The sequence below is a fragment of the Megascapheus bottae genome, chromosome 4, assembly GCF_031878675.1.
Source record: "Megascapheus bottae isolate mThoBot1 chromosome 4, mThoBot2.hap1, whole genome shotgun sequence".
Classification (NCBI taxonomy): Eukaryota; Metazoa; Chordata; class Mammalia; order Rodentia; family Geomyidae; genus Megascapheus; species Megascapheus bottae.
Window position 1 is genome coordinate 29,311,112 of NC_143512.1, and position 18,512 is coordinate 29,329,623.

General features: G+C 36.9%; 1 protein-coding gene across 18 annotated transcripts in view; it reads left to right on the forward strand.

Moving 5' to 3' along the window:
- Nucleotides 1–18,512, forward strand: part of LOC150064222 (uncharacterized) — a 143,378-nt gene that overhangs the window by 102,929 nt on the left and 21,937 nt on the right. For 9 of the 18 annotated variants that reach the window (XM_090331629.1, XM_090331636.1, XM_090331634.1 and 6 more), the window contains 2 exons: nt 1,147–1,240; nt 7,054–7,325. The exons of 1 other annotated variant lie outside the window; for it this stretch is intronic. In XM_090331629.1, the coding sequence (XP_090187755.1) occupies nt 7,258–7,325 (68 nt within the window). In that variant the 5' untranslated portion in view covers nt 1,147–1,240; nt 7,054–7,257. 8 more of the 18 variants (XM_090331632.1, XM_090331635.1, XM_090331640.1 and 5 more) reach the window with 4 other exon arrangements.

Sequence of the window (18,512 nt, forward strand, 5' to 3'; positions counted from 1 at the left end):
TCATATTTCAAATGACAAGTTTAACAAACAAGTGTTCAAGAAGGGAATCTCTATATACAATCCCTGGGACTTAGTTTTTAGAACTTAATCAAAATTAGTCTAAGGATTTGTATGTCATAGAAATATATGGATTTATGAAAGAAAACATTATGTCTATAGTCATAGGTTTTTATGTCTATATAGTTATGTTTATATTTCCATTACCATGTCCATAGCATTGGATATGCAGTTATTGAGTCCTCGCTCTTGTGCTCTTTGGATTTAATAGCTACATATTAAGGATACCATGCGCCTTTTGTTCCTTAGGTCTTGATTTGTCTCATTCAACATGATTGGTTCTACATTCATCCACTCCCCTGTGAATGCCATTATTTTATCTAGTCTGTTGGCTATGTAGAATTCCATTGTATTATGTGATTACTTTTTAAAACATTTTCTCCTTTTTCTTTGCAAAGATCATGTTGAATAAAGACATGATGGTAACTTTTTAAAATACATGAGTTGAGAATGAAATGAAAATTACATTGGATAAGACAGTCAATGGACCTGAGCTAGAAAGAGGGCCTAGCCGGGCCGGAGCGAGCGGGGCCTGAGCTAGAAAGGGGGCCTAGCCGGGCCGGAGCGAGCGGGGCCGGAGCGAGCGGGGCCAGAAAGAGAAAGGGGCCAAAAAAAAAAAAAAAAAAAAAAAGACAGTCAATGGAATGAAGATGATCAGAAAAGATCAATGACCTTGAACACACTGCAGTAGGAGTACAGGATGTACAGTCGTCTGTATGACAACATGTATTTTAAAAAGCTACCATCATGTCTTTTTTCAACATGATCATATTTGCAACTCCATCCTTGAACATAGTTCTAATGGTTGCTTTGATGTCCTTCTACCATCGCTGTCATTGTATTTATTTCTTTTTCTTCAGATATATGGTGTATGGGAGTTATTCTATGCTTGGTGTGAGTTGTGAATTATTTGATATACAATTGCTGGTGTTGTCTTTCCTTAGCCTTGAAGCATTTGATTCATGCATATGCAGATCAACATTGAACCAAATATTAGAAGCTCTGTAGTTCATCAGGACTTTTTTTTTTCTGTTCCATCCAGTCATTCCCCCACAAGTTCTAATTTTATCTCTGTCTATGTTACTCAAGCTCACTGTGATTACTGAGAGGTTTGGATTCCACATTTTGAATCTCAAGTCTGGAGAATGCTTCAGTTAATAAACTGGGGTGATCAAGGGCTCAGGTAATTTGTTTTTCTCTTTTTGTTTGTGCTACCTCACAGCCAGTGTCTAAACTTAACATTTCTTCATGTACCTTATACAGCATTTCCCATGTGTATGATTGAAAGGCAGCCTCATAGCTGTTCAATCTTTATGTGTGGAAGTCTTTATAAAACTATTTTAAGGCTTTGTTGTTAATGTTTTTTTTATTTACTTATTTATTTTTAATTGAGGTTTTGAATATTTTGAATATTTTAAATTTTATGTATAGATTCGTTACAGTTATATTCGCCAGATAGAAGGTGTATTACTTCTGACACATTGATATCCCTTCTTATGTTTTTGTCCCCATTTCCCTCCCCCCACCCCTTCCCTCTGACACAATTATTTAAATTGCTTTCCAATTACATGTAGATGTATAAGTAACAGAAGTGAATTTTGTGTCAGTCTTTGGTCCAATGCATGTTGTTAATGTTCTTTAAGGGAAATTGTTAGTGCCACTTTTATTTTTTGCTGCTCATAACTACAAATAGAATTTTAGCAAAATTATAGTATATGCCATATGTAATATAGTTATTGTTTTTAAAATTTCTATTTTTTGTTTGCATTTTCTTCTTCAACTGGCATATGTGAGTGACTGGGGATTGGATTGTATTGATTCCATGTTTGTGTAGCAGTGTCCTTTAGCGATCCCGTTGACCACTGTGCATTCTGCCTCTGCTCTCCCCTTTGCAAGACCATGCTTGATGGGCTTATTTATGCTCTTCATATAAATCTCTATGTCATGTACTTTGATCCTTTCTTTATCTCCTTTCTTTCCCCTCCTTGCCAATCTCTCCTAGAAAAGGTCCTCACATGTACCTTTAAGCACTGTACTTAACAGAGACTGTTTCTCAATTACCTTTATAATCAAAGGCAAGACATGATATTCATTATATGAATGTTAGATTATTAAAATTAACTTTCATGGACCGTTGGATTGCATTATGTCATTGGGGACCACAAAACAATCATATGCAAACAAAAGCCTCAGCCATAAGCAGGAAGGTCCATGATCTAGAGTGCCCAAACTATATCTTGATTAAAGTAATCTTAAAATTATTTTTGATTTGCTCAATAGTAGACCATACTTTGGAGGTATGATTCTGAAATGTATTTCATGACAGAGAGAAGCTCATTTAGAATTAAAATATATTGTTTTCAAAGCCATGTAACGAATGATTGTTGTGCTTAATGTACTATGTTATCTCTCATCTCTTTTGCTGTCCCTTGGTTATCTCATATTGTTACAGTATTTCACTTTGTTATCTGATATATTGGATATATGCATATTTGGTTAGTTGAAATCAGATAGGGAAGGGGGGAAAACAAGATGAACGGTGAGGGTGGGGGGAGGGAAATGGGGACCATGACATGAGAAAGGATATCAATATATGTGAAGTAATGCACCCTCTATCTGGTGAATATAATGTAACCTTTCTATTAATTACATTAAAATATATGGAAAAATATATTGTTGTCATAATCAAGAAATGACTATACATTGTACTTTAATATATAAATCTTAACATATCTAAATCAATATATAGATAGCTAGGTAGATAGATGGAGAGAGAGAGAGAGAGAGAGAGAGAGAGAGAGAGAGAGAGAGAGAGAGAGAGAGAGAGAGAGAGAGAGAGAGAGAGAGAGAGAGAACTGTACTTTGAACTTGGATGTTTGTGCTAGAGAATCACTCTTACCATAGAGCTGTATCCTCAGTCCAGACTTTTGACTGAGAGATATTTGTCTGTGAGATCTTTATTAGAGCTAGATGACATGTGTGTTCCACTGCATCCAGCTCTCCATTGAAAATGGATCTAGAGAACTTTTCTGTGCCAGCTAGCGATACAACGTAATGCTCCCAGTCAATATCTCAAGTAGCCAATGCGTTTATGTTTGTTGGCATGTAAGGTACTCTGTTGCAACCTCTTTACTTTTCATTCAGCATTTTCCCGACGTGCTTGACTATGGCTCTAAACCATGAGCACTCCTTAATATCCTTTTAGTTCCTTGTGTTCCACACAATGCACTTTTGAACTCTTGACTAGGTAAGGGTGTCAGCTATCATTCTGTTATTCATGTAGCTGTATCCAGGTCAAGAGAGTTAAAAGGAACATTAAAGAAAATAAAGTTGAGAATATTGAAATATTTTTGCCAATGTAGACTCCATGTGAACCAAGTTAGTAAATTGAAGTTATTTGTTCTCTTTGAAATAAGAATGTCTGAAAGTATATACATAAAACTAGAGTATGTAAGGCATCTTGGATATAAAAATCAACTAAATCTTATAAAATAAGTGTTTGATGACAAAAGTGTAAATGAATCAGAAACACATGGGGTAAATTATTTTGAACTATGCTTGTATGTAAAAATTTGAGAAATGGTTTAAAGTGAATGTGACCAGATGTGTTTTGGGTTTGGTTAAATTTAGATATTAAAAAGTTCAGTATGTGCATGATGCTCATAAACAAGGCATCCATTTCTAGAATAGCCAAAGAGTGAGTTCTTGTTTAGAAGGTGATTAATTTAACCTTGTTATTATGTAACAAGATTCTTTGAAATTACTGAAGTCTCTTTACAGCCTTTCTTTCTTTCTTCTTTCTTTCTTTCTTTCTTTCTTTCTTTCTTTCTTTCTTTCTTTCTTTCCTTCTTTCTTTCTTTCCTTCTTTCTTTTTGGTGGTCTGTTAGGGTCTTGAACTCAAGGCCTGGACACTGTCCCCTAGCCTCTTTGTGCTCAAGGCTAGCACTCTATTACTTGAGCCACAGTGCCACTCCTAGTTTTTGAGTGGTTAATTGGAGATTGAATCTTATGGGGGACTTTTTTCCCTGCTTGCCTTCAAGCCAAAGTCCTCTTGAGTAGCTAGGATTACAGGCATGAGCCACTAGTGCGCGGCTTTTACAGGCCTTCATATAAGTTGATCAGTAGTACTTGCTGAAATTCAACGTTGTAACAATAATGTCCCAGAAATACTGACCTGATATTTTATCTTTTATTCTTACACAGCTTGAAACAGATGTGGCAAAAAGTTATTAAAAATTACGATTTGCTTAGGTACTTCTGAGTCTACCTATTGGATATTTGTCCTTTTTTTTGTCTCTCAGGGTTCATATAGTCCCATCGTATTCAACTGTTACTTTTTAAATATTTTTTATCATAATTAAGAGAAGGGGTACATTATAGTCACCAGATAGAAGGTGTATTACTTCACAAACATTGATAGCCTTTATCATGTCTTGGTCCTCATTTTCCTCCCCAAACCCCCGCTTCCTTATCCTATTTCAAATAACCAAATAAACATATATACAATATATCAGATAGCAAGGTGAAATACTGTAACAATATGAGATAACCAAGGGACCTCGAAAGAGATGAGAGATAACATAGTACATTAAGGACAACAATCATTCATTATATGGCTTTTGTTTTTATATCCTGGAGGCCCTTTCATTTAGCGTCATACTATATGGCCTTGTGTATCTAGGTTTTGTTCTATTGTAAATCTCTGCTAGGAGAGCCCAAGGTTTCTACTGATTATAACAAATGAGACAAGCCATTGAGCCTATGTTCCTTTGAGTCTGGCTTACTTCACTTAATATGATTTTTTCTAAGTCTTCCATTTCCTTACAAATGGAACGATGTCGTTCTTCCTGATGGCAGCGTAGAATTCCATTGTGTATAAATATCGCATCTTGTTGATCCACTCATCAACTGAGGGGCATCTGGGTTGGTTCCATATCTTTGCTATGGTAAATAGTGCTGCAATGAACATTGTTGTGCTAGTGGATTTAGTATGTTCTTGTTTCTGGATGAATGGGTAAATGCTAAGTAGTGGAATTGCTGGATCATAGTGGAGCTCTATGTTTAGTCTTTTGAGTAACTGCCATACTGCTTTCCATAGTGGTTGTATGAGTTTACACTCCCACCAACAGTGTAGTCGTGATATCTCCTGGCTACATCCCTACCATTCTCACTGGAGTCAGCTAGAATAGCAAGGTTGTTTTGATTTGCATTTCTTTTATGGCCAGAGATGTCGAGCATTTCTTCATGTGTCTATAGGCCATTCTTATTTCCTCTTCAGAGAAAGCTCTCTTTAAGCCTTTAGCCCATCTTTTAATGGGATGGTTGTTTCTTTGAAGATTTGTTTTGGAGAGATTCAAGTTTTTTAGCTGAAGATATATTTTAGATATGAGGCCTTTGTCTGTTGTATGGCTAGTGAAAATCTTCTCCCACTCTGTGGACATTCTGTTTAACTTGCTAGCTGTTTCCTATGCCATACAGAATTCCTGCAGTTAAATTCAGTACTATTTGTCAAAAGTCTTTAATTTGTTGTGTTTCTGGGTCTTTGTTAAGGATGTTTTGACTTGTGCTAAGAAGACCTAGTGTATCTCCTATTCCTTCTTGTAAAGTTTTGTAGGTATCTGCTCTTACCTCAAGTTCTTTGATCCTTTTTTAATTAATCCTGCTGTAGGATGACATAGAAGGATCCAACTTTAGTTTTCTGCAGATACTTAACTAATTCTGCCAGCACCGTTTGTTGAAGAGACTGTCTTTCTTCCATCCTATTTTTTTTTTTTGGCCCCGTCATCAAAGATTAGGTGGCCATAGGTCTGTGGGTTGATTTCTGTATCATCAGTTCTATTCAGTTGGTCCTCAGGCCTGTTATTATGCTAGTACCAAGCTGTTTTAGTTACTATAGCTTTGTACTAGATTTTAAAGTTTGGAATTGATATTCTTCCAGCCCTATTCTTTCTGCTAAGGATTGTTTTTGGTATATGGGGTCTTTTTTATTCTATATTAAATTTTGGATTGCTTCTTGTATTTCCTCAAAGAATGACATTGGAACATTGATGGGTGTTGCTTTGAATTTGTAGATAGCCCTTGGCAGGATTGCCATTTCATGATGTTACTTCTTCCAATCCAGGAGCATGCAATATTTTTCCACTTCTTTCTTTCTGCTTTAATTTACTTTGTCAAGTTTTTAAAGTTTTCATTATAAATGTCCTTTATATTCTTAGTTAAGTTAATTCCTAAGTACTTCTTTTTGTCAGTCACTGCCTGGAACTCTGGGCCTGTGCGCTGACCCTGAGGTCTTCAGTTCAAGGCTGCCACCCTATCCCTTGAGCCCTAGTGCTACTTCTGTTTTTCTGGTGGTTAATTGGAGATGGAGTCTCATGAACTTTTTAGTGCTGGGGCTGGCTTTGAACTGTGATCTTCAGATCTCTGTCCCCTGAGTAGCTAGGATTACAGGCATAAGCCACCTTACCTGGCATGGGTATATTACTTCTTGAACATTGTTACACTTTCCCATCTTTTTCTACCCTTATACCCTCCTAGTCATCTTATTTTTCTCTACACTTCCCTATTTCAAATTAGCAAATAAATGTATATACAATATGCCTGGTACCACATTCAGATACAGTAACATAAGGGGAAAAGAAGAGAAAAGAAATAGCTTCACATAGAACATTAATAACAACAATCAAAAAGATAAACTTCTTGTTAAAATATCCTAGAGTTCATTTTACTTAGCCTCATCCTATATGGCCATATGTACATAGCTTTTGAGCTATTTTGATCCTCTGCTAGGAGAATCCTAGATGTGTACTAATTGTCATAAATGAGGGGAACCATGGATACTATGTTTCTTTGCATCTGGCTTACTTTACTTCTTAAATGCTTTTTTTTAGATAATAGCATCTTACTTCTCTCTCTCTCTATCTATATCTATGTATATTTATATATATTTGCTTGATGTTAACAGTAGGGCTAATCTCTTGTTTTTTTCTTTCTCTCTAGATGAAATAATCACAAGTGGAATTTCAAGGAAGGCTCTTTTTTAGTCCTGGACATACTTGGTCACCTTACGAAGTTTGGACTTTTTCTTGAGAACAAATAAATGACAAATGGTAGCATTCCAGCTACAATGTGAATTGAGTAACGCTGGAGGTGATACAGATGGGGCACCTGGGTGAGAAAGGAGAATGACTTAGAACAAAGACAATGGGAATGGAAGGAATAGATAATTTGGAAGTACTGAAAGGAATAGGATTTGAAAATAGTTTAAAAAGGTATGATTTCACATTGGCATTTACTGAGTTTGAAATATCCATAACCATAACCATGTTATCTTTTTTCTTTTTTTCTTTTTTTTTTTGGTGCCAGTTGGGGCTTGAACTCATGGTTCTGGCCTTATCCTTGGGCTTTTTTGTTCAAGGCTGGTGCTGTACCACTTGAGCCATAGCTCAACTACTTTCTTTTTTTCTTTCCTTCTTTCTTTCTTTCTTTCTTTCTTTCTTTCTTTCTTTCTTTCTTTCTTTCTTTCTTTCTTTCCTTTCTTCCTTCCTTCCTTCCTTCCTTCCTTCCTTCCTTCCTTCCTTCCTTCCTTCCTTCTTTCTCCTTCCCTCCCTCCCTCCCTCCCTCCCTCCCTCCCTCCCCTCCCTCCTTCCCTCCCCTCCCTCCCTCCCTCTCTCCCAGGATTGGCAAAAAAAAGAGATTTCAATATGTAATTAACATAAAGTTAGTAAGATATTTCATGTTTTTTTTCCATGCCAAATTCTGGAACTTTACTGTAAGTTTTAAATTTCTCGTGTAATTTACTTTGGATTGGACACATTATTAGTACTTAATAGCTGTTTGTGGCTACTTTGTTACCCTTATTGAACACTGCAGGTCTAAGTCTCAAGAATAGTAAGTTATATATAATCAAATATTGTGAACATACTCTTTTGTATGCTACACGACTGAAAACTATGGTTTAGTTTTTATCCTTAAGAAAACTTAACACTGTAGTAAAACACAGTGGCCATGATATGTACCAGAGATGATGATTTAGGAGATGATGAGTTTTATTTAAAATCAGCTACATCTTTTAGTGACTACTATAGGTACCTTAGAAAGTGGATTAGGCTGTCAAACACTCAAAGAATTCATTAAGCAGAGAAGGCATCCAGGAGAATAGAAGTATAGCGTTCAATGTACAGCATTACCCTTAAAGAAAGTAGTTCTGTTGAATTAGGTGCTGAAGAATGTGTCTGGGGAAAGAGTGGCTTTCAGTGCTGAATGTGTGAAAGCACTTACTTACTTGTCAATCTTGTAGCTATCTCTTTGATGTTGATTATTATCTGTGATTGTTTGCTGAGGGTTTTCTGTTTGTTTTTTCAAAGACTTACTTGGGAAAAGCAAATGGTAAGGGTTACTAGTTAAAAATGTTTATTTTAGAAAGTGTTCCATATGAAAAGACAAATAGTTTGGATTTAGCTTTACTTATTGTTGTTTATTTAGGAGCAAATTGCTTGAAATGCTAGACTAATTCTACAGGAAGTGATATGAAATGGATATGCTATGAGTAAGAGTATTTTATAAAGAAGTCAGACATGATAGAATTGGCAACTTTAACTTCATTTTCATGAGCTAATAGGACTATATGAATCCCAGTGTACAGTTTAGAAGTTTGTTAATTCATACAATAAAATCATGCCACAAGGGTTCATGTTATGTGTGTGACTTAGCCATTCATAAATTTTACACACTGTTATTTTATATCTTTCTGTAGCCTAAAACTTTGTGAACAAAGGAGTTGCTGTTAAACAATATTTCAATCCATGTTTTAAAAATTAAAAAAACCCAGCAAAACAACACTTGCATCATCATCAGAGATGGCTTCCCATGGAAGAGTAGTTTTGAGCAATGATCCAAGGCAAGGGGGAAAGCCAGCCCTGCAGGTGCTATAGAGGGTTCCAGGCAGGGAGAAAGGTGGAAACGTATCTGGTAAGTTGACAGAACAAGATGGTTGTGGGCAGTGTGGCCTTAGAGGTACATGAATTGCTATCATTGATCATCTTTTCTACTTTCTGGGTTCTATAGATACAAATCTGAATTGAAGCGAGACAGTTTGGGGATAGGCCATTTTGTTACAGAACATGAGGATTTAAATTTTTTTAAAAAGTATTATTTAGAATTCAGCCCCAGAATGCAAAACAAATAAAAGTGGTATTCAATCCCACATTTTCATGGGCATAGGTGAAAAAATCTTGGAGGCAAATCAAAGGGGCACCTATTGGTTAAATTGATGATATTTGAGTTTCAAAAAAATGAGAATAACAGATTTGAATGCATGGATTCATGCTTAAAATAAGCAAATAAGAGAATCTGATATACCCTGTGCTACCTTTCTTTCACTACAGTCAAATATCTAGGTTAATTAACTTGTAAAGAGAAAAGGTTTACTTTGATTCTAGTTTCTAGTCCATGATAGATTAGCCTCATTGCTTTGGACTTGTGGTGATAAGTCCATCATAGCAAAACTGTGTACCTCCTCAGCTCGGAGGGAAGAGATCGGGGTTCTGTAACTTCATGTTATTATTATGGCTTGACTTATGATGAGGACATGTCAGAAAATATTGCAAGTTAGAGCAAAGGGCATCTTGGTTACAGACCTGAGTTCAAACCGCTATACCAGTATGAAAAAAAAAGAAGAGGAGAAATGAGAAAGTAGAATCAGGAGTAAAACACTTTCCAATCTAGATGAAACATACACTGGAATTCTTTTGACTGTGCTTTCAATATATCTGTGAGTTTAAAAATTGTTTCAAAACACTGGGGAAGAACTGATGTTGTCTTGAAGGAACGAAACCTGGAAGGTTTGCTTTCTTCCTGTCTTTTTCTTTTTGGGTGGTCCCATATAACCATTTCTTCTAAGAAGAACCCTGAGGCACTCCTAAATATAATTTGAAAATGCTTGTGCTCAATCGATCCTTCTCATAGCAACGAAAAGGGAGAAAGCAAATAGTTTCATATATAGCAATAATTTTATGTGAAAAAGGGGACATCTCATATATCACTAACTATAAAGAGGGACTACTTCTTTTAAATATTATTAATGGGTAGTCTTTGTTGCTAAATATTTATAGACATTTAAAATAGAAGAGTATAAGGAAAACAAATTTAAACCTAGAGACAGTCAGTATTTGGCCCGGAGGCTCAGGGAATTGTGAAGGATATTGCCTGTAGGCAGTTAGTAAGAAACTAAATTTATTGCTTCATAGTGGCAATAAATTTTACTTTTACTGTATGTAAAAATAAATACATGCTACTGAAATGAGGCATAGGAAGGAATGAAGTGTGGAAATTTTGATCAGCATAATTACTTAAGTTTATAATCATTTTAAGGATGGCTGCTATCATTAGAATGACAAGGTTCTAGGGAGCTTTAAAAGTCAGAGTCCAGGGTTGGAGATATGGCTCAATGGTATATCACTTTTCTAACACAGGTGAGGCCTCACTTCCATCCTCAGTACTGTGAAAGCAAATAGAAAACCCCTGCAAAGTTAGAGGACAGGTGATGAACAGAGGGATTTGGAATAGACAAGCAAACAAAGAAGCACCATGAAAAGTATCATACTTCAGACCTTTTCCTCAGATGTCCTCAGTCTGTATACTGAGAAATAGCACTTGTGATGTCAAAAACCCAGAAACCCTACCTAAGTCAGAAACTCCGTCTGTGTGGTTTGTAAGGTTAACAAAACAAACTATAGTCTATTTCATACTTATGGAACAAGATTTGAAGGTCTAGCAAATGGATTGGGACTACTGAAATTACAGAATTATTATAAGCATGTGAATGGTATATAGGTTGCTATGGGTTGGCACAAGAGCAGTCTACTTCCTGAAAGGGAAGAAAAAGCCTCATGAAGAGGAGCAAACTAAGTCATCTTTTGTTTTAAATACAATTTATGAGCTAATTGCCAGCATTCTTGTAAGGAATCATGTATACATGTGCATACCTGCAGGTAAATCAGCCTGCAGAGCACTGCAAAATGGCCGCAATGGATGACAAACTGAGGAGGTGGCCATGGCATGCAAGAAGGACCACCAGAAGCTGCACTGGAAGTTGCAGTTTTGTTGCTCACATATCAACAGGGCAATAAGACTCACAGAGCACTGGTGTGAGCACGTAGGAAACCTGCGGTCTCTTGGCAATTGGAAAATAATAATAGTGATAATAGTGATATAGGAGGACAAAAGAACTATTCTTATTTTAAAAAAGGAACCTTTCTTTAGGGAGTTTGGAAATATAGAGATTACAAAACAAAAAGATTTGTGGCTAGGGACCTGTAATTTTAACTGCTGGTGGGCATGGTATAAAACAGTATCAAATCTGGCAGGAAGGCACAAAGACAAAAGGAGCTGTAATTGTGGGTAGTCTACAGGTGGGTGCTTTGTGAAGTTCTGCCATCGAATATCAATGAAGCCTCTGTGGTAGGTGAAACAAGGAAACCAATTAACCAGGTATAGCGGCTCCAACATGTAATCTCAGCTACATGGGTGGCAGAGGTTGGGGTGCAGCGGTACATATTTGTCATCATCCTCCATGATATGGAGAGCCACAACTGGGAGAAACTCAGCCAAGAAGCCTGGGCATAAAGTGAGACCTCAATGAAAAGAACTAATGCAAAAAGCCACTGGAGGCATGAGTCAAGTGGTAGAGAGCCTGCCTAGCAAGTACAAGCTCCCCAGTTCATCCCTAATTCAAAAAAGAAAGTGAATGACAAAAGAAAGCAACAAGAGAACACAAGGGCAACCAAACTCAGTGTTGCAGGACACAAAACAATTGTCCAGTGGAGTCAGGAAGAGACAACAATTACCTGTGGATACTGTAAGTTCCTTTAATAGCAACATATCCTGTCTATTCTATTTGTCAGATATGTTAGGCTTGGTGGTCCATTGGTCTTTGGGACCTTTCACATTTGAATGATCTTGATACATGCTTAGAAAATATGTAGCAATTATGGAAGAGTCTTGGTTTTAATAGAATTAATGACCACATCTGTCTTTTGACTTTGGCCTTGTGATGATTTTTTAGTCACAGATTTTATTGAGATAATTTTCTATATATAAAACATCTGGCATTTTTGGTTTTTATAATGGACTAGGTTTTTAACCCAGGACTGCAGTCTACCCATTGAAAAGCACAGGAATAACAAGGAATAAGTGCAAATAAGATGCAGAATTAGTATTCTTTTAAGTAGTTCACGTGCATGGAGTTCTCACAGAGATCCAGAATATGAGGCTCAACTAATTTAATGACAATCAAATTTTAGTGGAATTTATTTGACTTTGAACATTTTCCTTTTAGACTGGAATATGGTATCTTAAAGACGATAAGCCAAATTACTCATTCTGGCAACAAAGACTTTTGAAAACTATCAGCATACTGACAGCTATTATGAGCATTTATTTCAGGCTTATAAAACATATTAATCAAACTTGTTCGCAGCATGGTGGCCCAAAGAGTTGTTTTATTTCTGAGTAAACCTCGAAATAAGTAAAGAGCGCTGGTACCATATACCACAAAAGCAAAAGGTTATATTTTCCCTCCTTCAAAGTGAATAAATGCTTTTCTCAGAATGTCTTACACAATGATGCATACTGCAGAACTGTGTTCATTACAAGACTATTTGCAAAAGACCTATGCACCATTCATGGAACCTTAAAAAACACTTGAAAATATGGGTTGCATTTGCAAACTTCAGTGTATGACACAGAAAGCTGGCAAACTGCCTGGCTTCTACTTAAAGGATTGTCATTCTGGGAAAAATAAATTTCTCTAACTAGACAAAAGTCAATGTTTTCATGTTTTACTGCAATCAAACTGATAGAGCTGACAATTTAATGTCTCAACACTTAAAATATCTGTGGATAATCAGTTACCTCAATCAATCATAAACACAAATCCTTCTATTTTCAAAGCTTGCTTGTCTGTGACTAAGATATAAAACAGTTTGACAAGACCCTTTCCCCACAATGCCTCACCATCTACCCCCACCATCATCTCAATATTCTTGATGTGTCTTTAGCTGCGAGGATATTTATGCACATGATGCATCTGGAAATAACTTTTAACGATTCAAATATGATCAAATTTAGAAAGTTTTCTTTCACTGTCCTGTTTTACTTAATTTTTATGAGGAGTTTATAGCTTGTGTGCCTGTCAGAAAAATATGGAAGTGTGCTGGCATTCCAGCTGAAGACATCATTATGAGTGAAAAAAATGCTCAAGGCTTTTTCAGTGGCTGCTGAAACATACATTTCAAGTCTGTGACTTCAGGGAATGCTAGTAGCTCCCCCAGACAGACAGGTATTTGAGGGTCAAACGGTGTAGTGCTAGTCCCTTAGGGATTCCCCGCAAGCACACTGAGTAAAAGCTTGCTTCTAGAAATGCAATGATGGCAGTGGGGATGACAGTGATAGAGCATTGCTGGCAGTGACAACAGCACAGCTTGGTGCCTAAGGAACTGGACTCTTGATGTGGTAGAACTGGGAGGTTTACTGCACTGAGCTTTGGTATTGACAGTAAGGGGAGACTTCAGGGTGTTTTTGAAATCTGTTTCTATCATGACATTGTGGCATTTCTCCAATGTGAGAACTAGCTTATGGGGGTACAGCATTCTTCTTGCACCAAGATGAGACGTAAGGTGCATGGTCTCACATTCCTAATAGATAATTACTCTCAGCTTTCAGTAAGTCAACTTCTTTGCTCGGGGTATTTTCAAAATTTAGTTATCATGTATTCAGTTTTCATGTATTATATGAAATATATATATATATATATATTCTACACTCTTACCACTGGGGTCTTCTTTTCATTTCTTTGATTATGTGGACTCTTGCAACCAAACTCAACAGTTGCTGGACTCTTGGGACAGTATCTTTTAGCTCCTCCTCAGGCCACATTGCAAAACAATCCATCTTGGGCTCACATTTGGCGGAAGCACTACAACACGAAGAGTGTGGTGCTTTGCTCTTGCCATGAAGCCTGGATGACAAAAGTTTGTACAAGAAGCTGACTGTATTTGGGGTTATGAATATGCAATGACTCTCATTAGTATTGAAGAGCCAGAGCAGGGGCTGACATCCCCCGCCACTTTGAGTTCCCGTAGATACGGCTAATGAATTGTCTCCCTCCCTCACTCACATGGCGGCTCCTAAATTCCAAGGAGAGGTACCCACATTGAGAGGACCACTGACTGCACATCCTAATTGTCAAGAACAACTCTCGGTTTTGTGAAGCAATTTTTAGGCGTTGCTTTGTCAAAACAAAACAAGCCACCAAACTTGCATAAGATAATATTAATGAATAGGAAAATTAGGAAGGCACTAGAATACATATATGTACTTACTTTCATCACTTTGTATAAAATAGATATGCTTCCATCCTGGATCATTGCATGCTATGAGTATCTATATATGGATAGAATCAAGCCGTAGGAATCTGACATTCTGTTGTTTTTTATTACCATTCCAAATGGAACAAACAGAGATGACAAAATTCCCAAAATGAATAGGGTTGAAACACAAAACTATTCTGTCAATTCTTTACTGTTTTTTTTTTCCTTTTCATTCCTGGGCTTCTGCTAAACATTTTGCAGCTCATACACACACCATCTTTCATGAATATGTTACTGATAAGGATGAGTTTCTAGCCACTGATTAAGATATCTGATTTGCAGTATATGAGGAGATACAACGGTGCTCAGACACAATTTAGAATGGTTCCTTTTCAACAGGATGCATTAAATGTGGTTGTCTATACACTGCCTTCCTGGGAATTTCCTTCCAATTAGAAGATAACTGTAGCTTGTGGTAGATCGTGAAGGTTGTGCTGAATTGAAATGGATAACATCTACTAAAAGGTAAGGGGTATGATAAGCTGTGCAAGAATGGCAAAAATGTAAGTTCCTCTATCAGGATGCTTGATTCTCCAGCCATTTATTTAATCTGCAATGCAAAGTCATCTCTTGTGAGAAGGTAGATACATATTATTTTTGTAAAGCTTTCCAAAAGGGTGTTTTTATAACTGCCCTATCAGTCTGACCCATGACGGAAAACAAGCGAGATAAAAAAGCTACAAATCGTATACATAAAAGACTACCAAGAATGGGTATAGCTTAAAATAAATGCAGCTCTGACAAAAGTGACTTGAGTATCATACTTCAAACACTTGTTAACTCTACTAGTTTTAGTGACTGCACATGACAGAAAAAAATCAGTGGGGAAAAACATTCAAGAAAGATTAAACTGTCTGAGTCTTTGCAAAGACTTATCAGTCATTCTGCAGAACCTATAATATTATTTGTTCAAGTTATCCTTGGCTTCCTGGTTTTTAGATATAATATAACTTCTACCTCTAAACAGATCTACCAAGGAAAATATTTCCCTTATGGAAGATTAATCAGATCTGATCACACAATAACTTACTAAATTTTTCTGTTTTGTCCTCAATTTGTATTCTTGCACTTGACTGTCTGGATAGAGTTTAAAACCTTTACGAGTTTACTTATTTAATGTTGAATGGGTTGCATTGTAAATTGCCTTGTTCATGTGTACAACTGTTTAAAGATAATCAAAATATGGGCCGGGAGTTTGGCCTAATGGTTAAAGTGCTTGCCTAGCATGCATGAAGACCCGGGTTCGATTCCTCGGTACCACATACATAGAAAAAAGCCAGAAATGGTGCCGAGGCTCAAATGGTAGAGCTCTAGCTTTGAGAAAGTCCAAGGACAGTGCTCAGGCCCTGAGCTCAAGCCCAGGACTAGCAAAAAAAAAAGATAATCAAAATATTTTAAAAAATACTCATTTAATCAGAAATAAAGTTACCTATATAGTACAGTTCAGGTTTTGAAGGTGGTGAGAGGTAGGGATTAGGAAAATTCAGAAGGTACTCACTTGGTACTAAAAAAGTTATTATGTGGCTGGGGTAAAAGAGCTTGGGAGGGGGGGAATGGAGCCTAATATTGATTGACTGATTACAAATTCAGTACAGAAGTGTTACAAGGTTGCCAATGAGATTTTGGACAGAACAGTGTGAGGAGAAAAAAAAATCATAGAGGCCTTATTTTGGTCTTGTTTGGAATATACAAAATAATTTTATTCAAAATCAATTGTGCAAACTACTATGAGTTAGGGCTACCACATGTAAAAAATCTAATTTGAGCTTATATCATTAACACATTTAATAAGTTCAAGAATTTTATTTATTTATTTATTTATTTTCCAGGATTGGGCTTGAACTCAAGTCTTAGGTGCTGTCCCTTTGCATTTTTGCTAAGGCTAGTGCCATCATACCTGAGCGACAGCTCTGTTTCTGGCTTCTTTGGTGATTAATTTGAGATAAGAGTCTCATGGACTTTCCTCCTAGTCTGACTTTGAACTGTGATCCTTAGGACATCAGGCTCCTGAATAGCTAGGGTTACAGATATGAGCTACTGGGACCTATTCCTATCATGCTGCTCATGCTCTACCTTTTCCTATCATCAGTGTAAGAATGATTATTCTCAAAATGACCAATTCCGTTTCTGAGATTTTTAGGCTCATTTCCATGAGCAGTTGCAAACTCACACTTCTTGATTCCTTTGACTCTGTTGGGGACCTGCCTGCCATCCTCTCAGCCCAGCTGTCACTGAGCAACCTGCTTCCTACTGTGGAAGCTGGTGGGCTTGTCTCATGCTGTGCATGTCACTAAACTCTCCTGCAGCAGAGACTCCTCGAGGAGCCCAGTTTCTGCTTGGATGCTGGAAGTTCCAAATTTTATAATTAAAACTTGCCTTTGAACAAGATTTCAATGTGTCTAAAATTTAGTTCATTTCAATGGTAGCATTAGCTTCTAAAGTGATATTGTTTGAAGTTTAGAATTGTAAGTTGGTGATTTCATTCTAATTTTTCTCACATCAGTGTATGTTCTTAGGTAAACAGAACTTCCCCCACCTTTAAAGATTTTGCTTCTTTTTAAAAAATGCATTTAAAAACTTATTGTGAAGATGATGAGCAGAGGGGTTACAGTTATATAAGTCAGAGAAAGCATATTTCTCTTTTGGACAGTGTCATCCCCTCCTAGTTTTTCCCTCCCTTTTCCCACTCACAAATTGTGTAGTTCATTTTCAACATAATGTCCAGTGAATATCACTGGTGCACTTGTTTTCTACCCTTTGCTCCTTGCCTCCACACACTTATTAAAGCACAATTTCCCCCATTGTAGGAGGGACAAGTGAGGGTTATCTAGTTAAATAGACTAGAATATTCCCAGGTATGGTGGCTAAGCAATGTTATGCTAATAGTCTTAACTCCTCACTAGTCTTGCCTAAGTATTTGTATACATATGGATTCCATTTGATTGACTGATGCCCAGCATAATTATTCAGAAATTCCTCATCACCTGTTTCACCATGACTGAGATAGGGAAACTTTGTTCTTGTTTGGGTCACTAGAAACGAATCCACTAGTTAATCACTAGCTACCGATCTGGTTCTTGTGAACTTGTTTACTTACTACTGTTTATTTTTCCACTCTTCTTACCCATTTCTTGCTCTCCTCAGATGGTGGTAAAAGGGTTGGAGGTTACTCTCTCCTGGGGCCATTTGCTTTTTAAATAGTGGACTCTGGCATTTGACATGTGTGTGTTAGGTTCAGGGCAGGCACCGCCCTGAATATTTTATATATGCGAGTACCACACACATGGCTCTGTGTTAATGAAAATAACGGGGCACATAAATGTGTTAAGTTGATTGTTAGGATCATGTATGTAGTTGGAGTTTGAGTCTCATTCTAGAGTCTAGGCTGTTTGTATTACACGGAAACACAGTAAGGTCTTGAATAATCTATGCTGGAAGTTCAGGCTTTGTGCCAGTCCTGCAGGAAAACATGCTTTTGGCTTAAAGCTTTGCCCTGCCTGCTGCCCTCCAAATTAGACTAGGTGGATCTAATTGGTTCTGCTAACTCATAAGGCTTTATATAGATACACCTTAAGTTTTTTAAATACAGGCTTATTTTAGGGAGATTTTAATCTTTGTTTTGAACTTATTCAATTAAGTTCAATTTTGTGAACATTTACTACATGCCTATTCTTGACCTGGCTCTGTGCTAGATAATGGCAGTATAAAGAAAATCTATTTAGAGGGAAGGATATTTATATGGCATAATAAAGAACTACCATACAACTCACTGAATGATACCACAGAGACATATGCAAGGGACCAAAGGCATGCATGAGGAAGCAATTCTGTCTTGAGAGAAGACATTAGGGAACACTATATTGGATCAGAATCTTGAAAGACAAGAAATAAAAATGTTCCAGAAAGATAAGGGGAGGTTGACCATTCAGGTGATGGGGGCAGGATGAGTGTGTGTGTGTAAATGTGCCTGCAATGTTGACAGAATTCTGCAGTGACAAAATATAAAGGTAAATTCTTCCCTGGAAATCT